This window comes from Kogia breviceps, chromosome 12 (genome assembly GCF_026419965.1).
Source record: "Kogia breviceps isolate mKogBre1 chromosome 12, mKogBre1 haplotype 1, whole genome shotgun sequence".
Classification (NCBI taxonomy): domain Eukaryota; kingdom Metazoa; phylum Chordata; class Mammalia; order Artiodactyla; family Physeteridae; genus Kogia; species Kogia breviceps.
The window spans coordinates 99,855,500-99,868,671 of record NC_081321.1 but is presented as its reverse complement, the minus strand read 5'-3'; the positions used below and the strand labels follow the sequence as shown (position 1 = coordinate 99,868,671).

General features: G+C 59.7%; 1 protein-coding gene across 3 annotated transcripts in view; it reads right to left on the bottom strand.

The window, feature by feature from the left end:
• The window catches only part of GRAMD4 (GRAM domain containing 4), an 81,562-nt gene extending 74,859 nt beyond the window's left edge, over positions 1 to 6,703 (bottom strand). Inside the window, exon 1 of one of the 3 annotated variants that reach the window (XM_067010440.1) lies at positions 6,551 to 6,703. Coding sequence is in view for 2 of the 3 variants with exons in the window: in XM_059081664.2 (XP_058937647.1) it covers positions 6,061 to 6,089 (29 nt within the window). In the remaining variant the exon portion in view is untranslated. Of the gene's footprint in view, positions 1 to 6,060; positions 6,185 to 6,550 lie in introns of those variants that run through there. The other 2 variants (XM_059081664.2, XM_067010442.1) reach the window with 2 other exon arrangements.
• Between the last annotated feature and the right edge of the window lie 6,469 nt (positions 6,704 to 13,172).

Sequence of the window (13,172 nt, the reverse complement as noted above, 5' to 3'; positions counted from 1 at the left end):
GGAATCAGATGAAAAGCGGGGCCCCTGCTCTCCAGGAGCTCAGAAGGCAGGCAGATAAACAGAGGATCACACAGGATGAGAGGCACAAGGGCCCTAACCCTGGGGGCATGGGAAGGCTAGGAGGGCTTCCTGGAGGAGGTGACTTGGGGGCAGCTCACATAAATGGTAAGTGTGCCAAAGGCCACTGAAAATGAGTCACATGAAACGGCTCACGGTGCCGGCACAGAATTCTCAGACAGCCACAGCGACAGAAGGGGCCGCTATGAACTCTGACCCCGGGTGCCTGGTGATGCAAGGCGAGCTCACCAAGACTGGTGAGAAAGGTGGTCCAGGGTCACCTCGTGCTGGGGAAGAGGGGCCACACTTCAGAAGAGGCACCAAGCACAACTCTGTCACTACACGCTGCCACAGGGTTGAAAATGCATCCCGCTAAGTGAAGGAAAGCAGAGCCAAAATGTCCACAGAGCATACAATTCCTCTGATATGAAATGTCCAGGGCAGGCAAATCCATGGAGACAGAAAGCAGATTAGCGGTTGCCAGGGGCTAGAGGGAAAGAGAATGAGTGATTGCTAAAGGGGGTGATGAAAAATGTTCTAAAATTAGACTGTGGTGACGGCTGCACAATTTTGTGGATATGCTAAAAGTCGGTGATGGCACTTTCCATGGCTGGATTGCAGGGTATGTGAACTGTACCTCGATAAAGACGTTTAAAAAGCAAACGCACACCTCTCTCACTGCCCAGGCCTGCCCCCCGCCTTTGGGGAGCCTGGCCCCGCCCCTCCCCCAGCCCCCAGCTTAGCTCAGCTACAGGTGGGCTCCCCCCAGCCAGGCCCCCAGGACCCAAAGCTGCTGGTCGCTGGAGGCCAGGCTGCAGAGTGGCCCCCGAGGGCAGAGCAGGGAGCACCTCCGTCACCCCTGCTCTGGGCTGCTCCGGACCAGGACCAGAGGGAGCGAGCCCCCGCCTCCAGGGAGGACAAGTACTGTGGGGGCGGGGGGGGGGCACGTGAGGGGGACTTCTATAAACGGGGTGCTGGGGAGGCCTCCCCAGCAAGGGGGACGGAGCAGAGACGTGACTGACACCAAGGTCTGCCATCCCTGGTACAGCCCTGTGGGCAGCCCCTGCGGGGTGGGGGGCGGGGCCTCTCCGACTTGGGAGGGGGCACGGGCTGGGCTCAGGTGTGCCCCACACCGCACTCCACGCTGGCACGCTGGGGAGGGCCTCCGGTGCCGCGTACCCCCTGCCCACGGGGAAGGGCTAGAGGCAGCAGCCCTCTCCACGGATACCGGGGAGCTGGCCGCAAGAGGGGTGAGCGGGCTCCCTGGGGGTCCCCGGGCCACTGCAGCCCGCCATGGCGCCAGCACACCTATAGGTCTCCCACCACAGCTGAGCTGGGTGTGGCGGCACAGGGGGGCTCTGGGTAGGGCCGCCCATCACACACACACACACACACACACACACACACACACACACACACACACACACACACACACACACACCCCGCCCCGGTTCCCGAGGGACAGGGCAGTGGGGGCTTTCTGAGCGCCCTCACTTCACAGAGGGAGCGGTGCCCGGTGTCAGGGTGTCAGGTATCTCTCTCCCCAGGTGTGGTCTGAGCTTCCAGGAGAGCCAGGGCCGCTCCACCCAACACCAGCCAGTGCTGGGGCCCACTGGCCCCCTTCACCACGACTCTCGTCCTGGGGGGAAGCTGCGATGGTTGGGCCTCCCCACCCAGGGCCTTCCTGGGGGAGGCAGTGCAGACGCGGCCAGCTCGGGCCGGGGCCAGCTCGGGCCAGGCCTCTGGCTTCTATATTCCACACCGAGACCCTTGTTTCCCGGTGACCAAACGGAGGCCCAGAGGGGTTAAGCGTCTTGCCCAAGAACACACAGCGACAGACCAAGAGTTTCCTGCACGTAATCCCCCCGCACGCGGTACCCGGCTTGGGAACCGATACCGAGCTCTGCCCCTCACCAGCCTGTGGCCTCTGGGAAGTTAGTGAGCGTCTCTGTGCCGACGGAGCTCATGACAGCACCGACCCCCAGCTGTTACGAAAATCAATCGCATCAAGTGCGTGGAGTGCCACCAGGCCCAGGGTAAGGCACGCTCTTGCTATTAGCCCACGTTTGACGGTAAAGAGACTTCTCATCATGACCGTAAATGTACTCCTTCTGTTTCGTACACAAACCCCCAGAAATTCAGCTGATTATCAGGGAGGCAGTGAGGTGAAGAGCACAGCCTCTGCTGCCCAACAACCCGCGTTCCGATCCCAGCCCTGTTACTTCACTAACTGGGGACCGAGGCCAGCCGCCTGCCCCTCTGGGCCTGTTTCTGCCTCTGCAGGACATGCGTGAAAGTGGAGGTTGTGAGGACCACGGGGGCAACGCGTGAAACACACTTCGCACCCCACGCCTGACACTATACTGAGTGGTTCCTGCTACTGCTAATTTTCTGTTTCCTTTGGACAGGCCAGTGCTTCCTGTCTGCCAGTGTAACCACAGGGGGCCTTAATCACAGGGCTTAAACATAATCACAACCCTGGTTATAACTCAAATGCCGAATGATCTTAATAAGCTTTAGATGGAGACCGTCATGAATGGAGAATTACAGTCCAAAGTGTCTGCCCGACTCCTCCGTACAAGGCACGTGCAGACCCCAGAGGCTCAAAGAACACAGTCTTCTCTGATTAGGGAAACTCTCACTTTCTTGCTCCATCTCAATCCGGAAGAGAAGCCAGGCGACCTGCCTTTAAGTCCTCAAGGTAACCAACTGCCTCTCTCGGCCGGCGGCGGCGCGGCCACAGCTGCGAGCAGGCGGCCCGGCTGCCCCTCACGCGGGGCTGGCTGTGCCTCAGCAGCTCCATCCGCAAGATGACCGCCACCGGCAGGGACCCAGGCCTCCTCCTCGTCCACCAGCCAGCAACCGCACCCTCAGCCCCTTTACAAAGGGCGTTTTCTAGATTCTGCCCGGGATAAAGACCCAGTGAGAGCCCCCATCGCCATACCACCCAAAAGCCAAGGAAAAATCAGACCTAAACCCCTTGCAGTGCCTAAGGGCCCCCCAGCTGGCTTTCAAGTCCCAAGCAGAGGCCTTCCGAGTGCCACCTGAGTGGTCACGCTAGCAGCTAGCACGTCTGGGCTGGTAAACAAACAGAAGCTGCTCCCCTGGCAAGAGCATCTGCATTCCTACTACTCTCAAGGCCCCCCTCTCATTGGCCCCAATTCATTTGTAACTTCTTTAAGGAGAGGGACGCTCTGCGACGCACCCCAAGGCTGTCAGCAGCCTCCTTAGGGAGCAGGGGTACTCGACTTTGGACAAGGATGGCCTCCCTTCCTGCTGGCGACAGGAACAGCAGCGTCCAAGCAGGCCACACAGCCACCACCAGTGTCTTCCGTCCCAGCTGGCACACGCCCTCCACTGGCTGGAGCTCCTCAGATGCTCAGCAAGTCCCCAGCACGGCCACTAGGCAGGAGCCCCCCATCCTGACTACACACCGGGCCAAACGCCAGAGGCCCACAAGAAGAAAAAACCAGCCTAGGTCCCCGAGAGGGAGGGGTCCCCAGAAAGGAGGACCTGACCTGGCTGGAGCCACGCCACTCCACAGCGGGAAGCCCACTCCCGCCCAAAGCTCAGAGACGACCGGCTTCAGGAGGGAAACTCCCAAACCGGAAGCATGGGGAGCTGGAAGGGGTCCCCGAGGGCCCATGAGATGACAGTGTACCAGTGGTACAACCACTAACATGGGTCACACCATGGAAACGTCAGGGGAGCCCTTCGCTTCTCCGATTACATTGATTCCACGGAGGTGCAGGCTGGGCCTGGCGCTGGTATCTCTGTCACATCTGTAACATCGCTCAGATACTCTGTTACAAACAGAAAATGCGCTTCGGGCTCGCAATCTCCCCTGGCAACTGCACTCTCATTAGAATCTAATAACACTTTGTTTTCATCGGGCCTGAACCACTATTCTATTCTATTGCACAGCAAAAGTGGTGATTCAGGAAAAACAGGCCCGATTCTCCTCGTTTCTGGCTGGTGAAGGTGAGGCCCAGGGAGGGCAGGGGAAGCAGAGGGTCACACTGAGCGGGCGGCCATCGGGTTCCCGACACCCACTCTGGCTGGACAGATATGAGGGGCGCCTCCCAGCCTGGCGGCCTGGAGAGACCACCAGGTTCTTCCTGCATGAAGGGCCCCTGCCCAGCCAACGCAGTGGAAGACACAGACTACGGCGGCCAGGGCCAAGCAAGCCACACTCTGAGACCTTCCTGTACAGTTTCCAGGAAATGCCTTTCCCGAGTGCAGGCAGGCAGACGGCAAAAGGACAGGCCCTGACCGTCCCCAGGCCGCACCTCTGGGACAGCCACACCCCAGGAGCCAAGGCAGTCCACAGGAAAGGAGGGCAGAGACGGGGTGGCGCCGTCTAGAGGCTCCAGGGAACCTTACCTCCTGGTCCCCAGGACCAAGCTGGCAACCCCCCACCCCAATAGGAGTCCAGCACCGTCCAGCCTGCAGGCTCAAGACCCCTACCCCATGGTCACAGTGCTGCAGAAGGATCAACATCACAGCCAAGACAGAGGGAAGGACAGGCAGGCCAGGTCCCTTACGTGGGCCAGGCAGGGAGTTTTCGGAGGGGTTTGCAACAGGAAGGAGGGGCAGGTTTAACAAGGTCCCTGATCCGAGGGGTCCCAGCTAACACTGTGGGATGTGGTTCCGTCCCAGCAGGGGACAAGGGCAACAACTGGAGCACACTCACCCAGCCAGCCTGTGTGTCCCCAAATGGGCCTGGGACACATGGGGCAGAGTCAAGGAATCAACAGCCGCCAGGGGGCGAAGGGCACCTCTGGCCTCTCCAGCGTGTTCTGCTCTCTGCCCTGGGTGTGTCCAGTCAGGTAGGGGGGTGGGGGTGGGGGGTCTGTATCACATCATCTAATCCTCTTGTCAGCCCCCCTCCCCGTTTACTGGTGGGGAAACTGAGGCATGAGACGGCTCAAGGCCTTCCTGCCCAAGGTCACCCGTGCAGATGCGTGACAGAGGCGAGACTCCGAATTCCTCTCTTAACTATTGCCCAGCCCTGCCCGTGCCAGACCCAGGCCTGAAACTACCCCTAAGGCTGTGCTGCGACGAGCGCTGGGGCTCAGAAGCCTCCATTTTTGTGGGGGGGGGAGATGCTCAGAAGTCTGTCTTTTCTCCCCAGCCTGCACTAGGAAGGCAAGACGGGAACCCCATCCTGCAGAAGGTGTCGCCCAAACTGAATCCTCCCCACCTCCGGAAATGCAGGGCTGGCAACAGCCCCAGGGTGGACTCGGCTTCCAGGGGTACCCCCTCAGGCCTATGGCCCTAGCCGGGCCTCTGCTCCTAGTGCCAGAGCCTCCCTGCCCAGACAGGTGCAGCAGCCCGCCCGCCTCCGACTCTCCTCCCTGCCCCGGTGGTAGGCCAGGCCTGGACGGGGGTGCAGGGCCTGCTCTGGGCAGGCGGGGGCCCCGGGCTGGGAGCTGCTGCACTACACCTCTCCTCCATGCCTGCACGCGGGGCTGGGCCCCAGCAGAGCCCCACCAGCTAAAAGTCCCAAACAAAGGGAAAGGGGACAGGGCGAACGGAGGGGTGCGGGGAGGACAAGCGCCCACAACTTTTTGGCGGGGTCGTCTCTGGGGTCGCAGCGGCCGGGATCCCCCTCCTCCTCTCCTGTGTCCCCAGGGAGTGAGTCGCGAAGACGACATCTGCCGAGCCCGCCCGTGCCCCAGCCTGGCCGCGGCGACCCCCGCCCTGCCCACCACCACCACTCCATCTCAGGCCCCGCGCCCACGGGACGTCCTCCTCTCCCTGGTCAGCCCGGCACAACGCGGGCCAGGAGACGCCGCGGCCGCGGCGCGCCCAGGCCAACGCGGGTCCCGGGGGCGTGTATGCGGGGCGCGCCCGCGCGGGGCCCTGCTAGGAGGGCCGCTGGCTGCGGGCGCGGGGAGAGCGTGGCCAAGCGCGCCGGGTCGCGACCCGGCCGGCCCCCGTGGGGAGCCTGTCCGTGTGTCCGCCGATGTCCGTGTGGGCGTCCGCGCGCGCGCCGCTTACCCTGCGCGGAGATCGGGGCCACCTCTCATCCACCCGCCGCCTCGGCGCCCCCTTCGCCAGCCGCCCAGCCGCGCTGCACCTGCCGCCCGCCCGGGAGCCGAGCGGCGCCGGGGAGCCCGGAGGAGGCGGCCCCGCGGGTCCCGGCCACGAGCGCGGAGGCGGCGGCGGCGGCGCCAGATCGCGCGCTCGCGTCCCGCTGCGCGGAGTCTGCGCGCCCCGGCCCGGCCTGCGCAGCCGCCGCCCCGCCCCGCGCGCGCCCCGCCCCGCCCAACGCCCCCGCCCAACGCCCCCGCCTCTCGCCGCCACGCCCAACGCCACGCCCCAAGACCTGAGCTGGCAAGCCCCGCACCGCCCCGCCGCGCCTTAAAGGAGTCGCGCCCCTCCTTGCGCCGCCTCGGGGCAGCCGGCCCACCCGGGTGCGGCTCCCCGCGGGAGCTGGTCTGCCCTGGCGGATTCGCACGCGAGAGCGAGCTGGGTCACGCTGCACCACCTTTGTTTGGGTGGCCCACGTGCGCCCCCGCCACCTGCACCCACGCGCACGCGCGGCTGCTCCTCCGCGCGGCCGTCCGCTGGTTGCGCCTACGGCCGCGCGATCCCGCGCGTCTATAGGACGGACGCCACGGGCACAGCCACGCCCAGGCACGCATGCTGCCGTCACTTCATCCGCGGTCCGCTGGCCAGACACCCCACGGGGGCCGCAGTTGGAAGGCCTGAGGTTCAGACCTGGGTCAAAGACTGCTACCGGTGGTGACCACATCCCATAGGGAACCGCCTTTCCCTTGAAGCCACTCTACGGCCCACCCAGGGGGAGGGTACCTGGAGCCTGCAGGGGGAGGGCAGGTGGGGTTGCACACACCCCCACGCCCTGGGGCGCTCCCTGTGCTCAGGATCTGGGCCTCTTTCTCTGAATCGCACCTTTGTCATTCAAGGGAGCCCATCCTGCACGCTTCCACACTACTGCGTCTCCCCAGGCACCACACTGTGGGTCGGGGAGTTAGTAGAGGGAGGCAGCTTTAAGCCCACCTGCTCCCCATTCCTGCCTGAGTCTGGACGCGCGCTCTCCCCCAGGAGAACCCTGCACATTCCTAGGCTCCAGGACCAGAGGCTGTCTAGCTCACCGGTAGAAAGAACCACCCTTCCAAAACCATAGGTCCTCATACTGGGCTGCGGGCCCCACGATTAACTCCCCACCCAGGTCTGCCCAGGAGGATGGCTGCTGGAGCTTGGGGGGGAGGATTGGGGAACCCAGAGAACATGGAAGGCCCCAAGGCTGTCTGCTCCCAGACTCATCAGCCACCCCTCCTCAGCTGGGTCCTCTGGGCTCTGCCCTGACGGTCCCATCTGCCTTACGTGCCTTCAGCCCAGCTCCCCTGCTCTGCCCCAAACCCAGTGACCGTGGGAGTCCTACAGACACCTCCGGGAATCCAGAACTGAGCTACCCCCCGCCCCCTACCCCACTACCTAACCCACCTCCCAATCTCCTATCCAGTCCTCAAGGCTCCCAACTCAGGTGCCTCCGAAGCAATCCCTGGGTAAGTGTCAACTGAAAAAATTTTGCACAACCTAAAAGTTGAGAATTATGTCTTCAGTTTTTCTGGGCATACTGCGTGGCATGTGGGATCTTAGTTTCCCCAACCAGGGATGGAACCAGAGCCCCCTGCATTGGAAAGGCAGAGTCTTAAACCACTGGACTGCCGGGGAAGTCGCCAGGGATGGCAGCCTCTCACATGGCTCTGAGAGACTGTTCCAAAGAAGTAAAGGCAGGAGCCAGGATACATAGGAGTTTTTGCTGGGGGTGAAAAACGGAGTTGAACAACAAAGGATTACTGATAATCACACAAAACAGGCATCTCAAGCTAATGATTTCAGTACTTTTCTACATATGGGAAGAGGACAAAGTTTTGTCTCATTGAAATCACTCCTTTCATATGCATCTTAACTGTCTGGGGCCAGTGTCCTGTTTTTCCTCCATCCTGAATCCCCTCAGGGTGCACTGTTGTGGGCAGGGGGCTTCTGCAGTGACTGATGACTTGGTGGCCACAGCATCCTTTGTTTACTGAAATGGCAGGTGACACTCTTTGTCCTCACAAGATTGGGGACCCTTCTATCATCCTCCCCCAGCCTGGGAAAGTAGACCTGATACGCCTGGGTCAGAGGCGATCATTCAGGTGGGCTCCTAGCAGGAGGCCTTACCTCTCTGTGCCTCAGTTTCCCGACTGCAGAATGGGAGACCAAATGATTTCAGATTAAGGGAGCTAACGCACAGACGTGGGGTCTGTCTCGGGGCGGCAAGGGTACTGTGGCAAGCTGTTGGCAGGACTGTCTCTTGCCCAGTAGGACAGCTCCGTTGGGTGGTCCGAGTCGCGTGCATGCCCAGCGCCCCTGCCGGGACCAGGCCCGGCTTCCAGACCCCACTGGTTCCTTCTCTGTCCTGGCCTGGAATGCACCGTGCCCTCACAGCTCCTGGCCTTATCTCTCTGCTCTCCAGGCAAACAGGACTAGAGATTTTCCCAAACACTTGCTCAGTTTTCCCGCCCCCAAGCCGTTGTTCCTGCCACATCCTCCCCGAACCACCTTCCTTATTCAGACTCCACCCAGCCTGCAAGACCCAGCTCCACAAAGGCCCCCTCGCCAGCCTGGCCAGAAGTGGTCCCAGCCTCCCTTGCAGCCAAGGCCCTCAGGACTCCCCAACATGGGCCCCGCCACCCCCTGCACCCATCACCCTGTTGTTAGTTGTGTTCTTGTCTTTTCCCCCAACTCTCCCCATCAACCCCTCTGGGGAAAGACCCAGATGATCCATGTGTGTGTCCCTGCCCCGCACCTCAGGACCTTAGCCAGTCTCTGTAATTGTCAGAGACCTTTTGTTCACAGATGACAGAAATCCACCTTGAACAGGCCCCAAAGGGGACCCTCTTTGTTCATGAAAGTAGCAAGTGCAGTGGTTGAAGTATTCACGCACAGCCCTCCACCCTAGTGGGGCACAGAGCGGGTGCCCAAGAAACATTCTTGAATGAAAGGCCAGGACTAGGGGGACCAGGCAGGAGACGGAGGGACCAGGGGAAGGGAAGAGGTTGAAGCATGTTTCTGGGGCCGCCCCAGTGTCCCTGACTTTCAGCCCGGCCTACGGACATTCGCTGGGCGCCCACCCTGTACCTGGCACTGCTTGTGCCGTGCCTGCCTGGTGGACAGGCATGGACCCGATACACCCCAACGTGGGGCACTTGACGTTGCAGGGCACCCACACCACCCTGCTTGGTAGCTCCTCGGAGCCATCCTATCCCCCCACTTACAGAGGAGGACTGTTACGGGCTGAACTCGGTTCCCCAAAACTCTTAAGTTGGAGTCCTAACCACCAGTTCCTCAGAATGTGATGTATTTGGGGACAGGGCCTTTGAAGAGGTGACTGAGTGAAAATAAATTCATTGGGGTGACGCTCAGAGTGACGACCACGGGAGGACACAGGGAGAAGATGGCGCTCTACACGCCAGGGAGAGAGGCCTCAGGAAGAACCAACCCTGTGCGGACGTTCTGATCCTTCACCTCCAGCCTCCAGGCTGTGAGGGAGTAAATCTCTGTTGCTTCAACTGCTCCATCCCCGGTATTTGTTACGCCAGACCTCATTGACACAGGCTCAGAGCAGTCACCCGGCCCTCAGGGCCACGCTCCTGTAGGCCGGCAGGGCCACCCCTGGCTCCCCACCCCGGCGCTCGAAGCTGAGCTGGACCTGGGGCATCGGCGGGGCAGGGCTGTGCAGAGCCGGCGGTGCCAACCTCCAAGCCCGGCTGCCGGCTCTGGGAAGGAGGCCAGGAGCCCGCACACAGCCCGGGGCCCGCTGAGCCCTCAGAACCCTGCCCCCCAGCCTCAGAGTCCTGGAGAGCACCTGGGAGCAAGACGCCTAGGCCCACGTGACAAAGCAGAAGCAGGGGACGTTAGTGGCCAATGAAGGCCTGGCAGCAGAGGTCGGGTCCTCTCTCGCCCTCCGTGACCCCGCCCAGCTCCCAGCAGTGGTTCGTGGAATTGACATTGGCCCTCGGTATCTGACCACACCTCCCCATGTCCCTCGGGACGCCGACACAGGGCGTACGGTGCCTGCCCGCCCGTCCAGAGGTGGAAGGTCTGATAGTTCCGTATATTCCGAGTCAGTCAGCACGTGTTATACTCCAGTCCCTGGGCCTGCCTTGCACATTGTAGGCATTCAGCAAATGTGGTACTAATGGTGGCCAAAAGACACCCAGAAACGTAATTCACGTGTTTCCTTGACTTTAAAACGCCACCGGGTAAGATGCACCATCAACTTAATAACACCCTTTTAGAAAAAAATGAACCACCCACCCTCCTCTGTTGTAATTTGCGTCAGCATCTCGGAAATGTTAACATGGGAAACAAATGAGCCTCTCTCCGCAGAGGAAGCGTGGTGATAAATGCAAGATGTGAAGGCTTTTCTCTGCTTGTGGCCATAGAGAGATGGTGTTCCCCGCGGGGGGAGGGTGGGGGGAGGTCCTGATGGAATACATGGCTCCTCAGCAGGGCTTAGCCAGGCCCCAAGGAGGCGATGGAACCCAGGACCCCAGCCTGCCGGCCTGGGACGGGGGCTTCTGCTGCACAAACTTGGGGTCCTGGCTTCTGAGCCTGACCGAGTGCGCCACCTCGTGGCCGCAAACGACAGTGCAGAGGCCAGAAGCCGAGCGGCCCCCCCGCCAGCCTGCCACCCCCAGGCCCAGTCCTTGCTGCCACGCAGCCTGCTGGTGCTGGCACCACATAGGGCCACGTGGACAGGTCTCCCTCCTTAGCAGCCCGGCCTTCTGTCCCTTTGGGGAGGAGACTAGGTCGGCTAGCCGGGATCTAGGCTCTGGGTCTTACCTGCTGTGTAGCCCTGGCAAGTCCCACCACCTCTTTGTGCCTCCGTTTCCCTACTTTGCAGGGTGGTGGCCAGAGCTCCTTCTTCCTTCTCACCCCTCACCCCGCAGACGTGCAGACCTGGCCTACATAGATCTTCTTGTGGGGGAGGAAGACCCACGCCTGAGCCCCCAGTGTGAGCGGTCAGTGGAGCTGGGGGAGCACCCGCCGCATCCCGTGGGGGCGGGGCTTCTCGGGGGCTTTCAAGCCGGGGTAGGGACCTGAGGGAGGGCGGGCCTGGCAGCGGCCAGAAGGAGGAGGTCGTGGAGGGGCCCCAGCCTCTGTGTTGGGCCCCTGGGGCTGACTCGGTGGGGGGAGCCTTAAGGAATTGTAACAGAGCAGCCTGGAGGAGGAGGTCACGGTAACATTACCCAAAGTTATAAGAAAAGGAGCAAGGCAGAGAGTTATGATCCTACGGGCCAGCTCTGTCTAATAGAACTTTCTAGAATGATGGAAATACCCTGTATCTGTGCAGCCCAATGCAGTAGCCACACATGGTTATTGAGCATTTAATACGTGGCTGGCGTGGGGCTTCCCTGGTGGCACAGTGGTTAAGAATCCGCCTGCCAATGCAGGGCACACGGGTTCAAGCCCTGGTCCGGGAAGATCCCACATGCCACGAAGCAACTAAGCCCGTGTGCCACAACTACTGAGCCTGTGCTCTAGAGCCTGCGAGCCACAACTACTGAGCTCCCGCGCCACAACTGCCGAAGCCCTCACACCCGGAGCCCATGCTGCGCAACAAGAGGGACCACTGTAATGAGAAGCCCGCGCACAGCAACGAAGAGTAGCCCCCGCTCGCTGCAACTAGAGAAAGCCCGCGCGCAGCAACGAAGACCCAGCGCAGCCAAAAATAACAAACAAATAACAAATAAAATAAATAAATAAAAATTTAAAAAACAAAACAAAAAAAAGATGTGGCTGGTGTGAATGAGGAGCTGAGCGTGTAACTGCATTTCATTTAATTCATTCTCATGTAAATAGTCAAATGTGGCGATGGCCAAATGATATCAGACAGCACAGCGATGAAACAGGAAAGTGCAGCAGAAAGACGTGCTCACTGGGAATTCCCCAGTGATCCAGTGGTTAGGACTCTGTGCTTTCACTCCCGGGGCCCAGGTTCAATCCCTGGTCAGGGAACTAAGATCCCTGCAAGCCATGTGGAGCAGCCAAAAATAAAAAATTAAAAAATTAAATTAAAAAAAATTTTTAAAAGTTGCATGTGATTTAAAATTAATTCACGTGTTAAAAAAAAAAAAGAAGAAGACACGTGCCCACAGAGCGATGGAAACTGTAGCCAGGATTTAAAACCGAGGCCCCCAAATTAAGAAAAATGATAGAAATCATGAAAAAATAATTCAAAATTTAAAACTCAGAAAATAAATGACTAGAGGAAAAGAAAATATGAGAGTTGAAGATCTTGGGGAATAATTAGAAATAAAAGGGAAAAAAAAACTGAGAATGGAAGACAAAACTAAAAGAGACCCAAGAAGGAGTATACAGAACAGATAATGCCTCAAGATAAACAGAAGATAGGAAGTAGGAAATTTTTTTAAGTCAAAGAAATGATGAAGATATAAAAGGGTTTGAGGACTTCCCTGGTGGCGCAGTGGTTAAGAATCCACTTGCCAATGCAGGGGACAGGGGTTCAAGCCCTGGTCTGGGAAGATCCCACATGCCACGGAGCAGCAAGCCCGTGCACCACAACTACTGAGCCCGCGTGCCACAACTACTGAAGCCCGTGCGCCTAGAGCCCGTGCTCCACAACAAGAGAAGCCACCGCGATGAGAAGCCCGCGCACCGCAACGAAGAGTAGCCCCCGCTCGCCACAACTAGAGAAAGCCCTCGCACAGCAATGAAGACCAAACACAGGGCTTCCCTGGTGGCGCAGTGGTTGCGAGTCCGCCTGCCGATGCAGGGGACGTGGGTTCGCGCCCCGGTCCGGGAAGATCCCACATGCCGCGGAGCGGCTGGGCCCGTGAGCCATGGCTGCTGCGCCTGTGCGTCCGGAGCCTGCGCTCCGCAACGGGAGAGGCCACAACAGTGAGAGGCCCGCGTACCGCAAAAAAAAAAAAAAAAAAAAAAAAGACCAAACACAGCCAAAAATAAAGAAATAAAATAAATAAATTTATTTTAAAAAACACTATGAGAACTTAATTTGATTACTTTATATAGCCAATACTTACTTAGATTTACCCACTTATTTATATAACTTT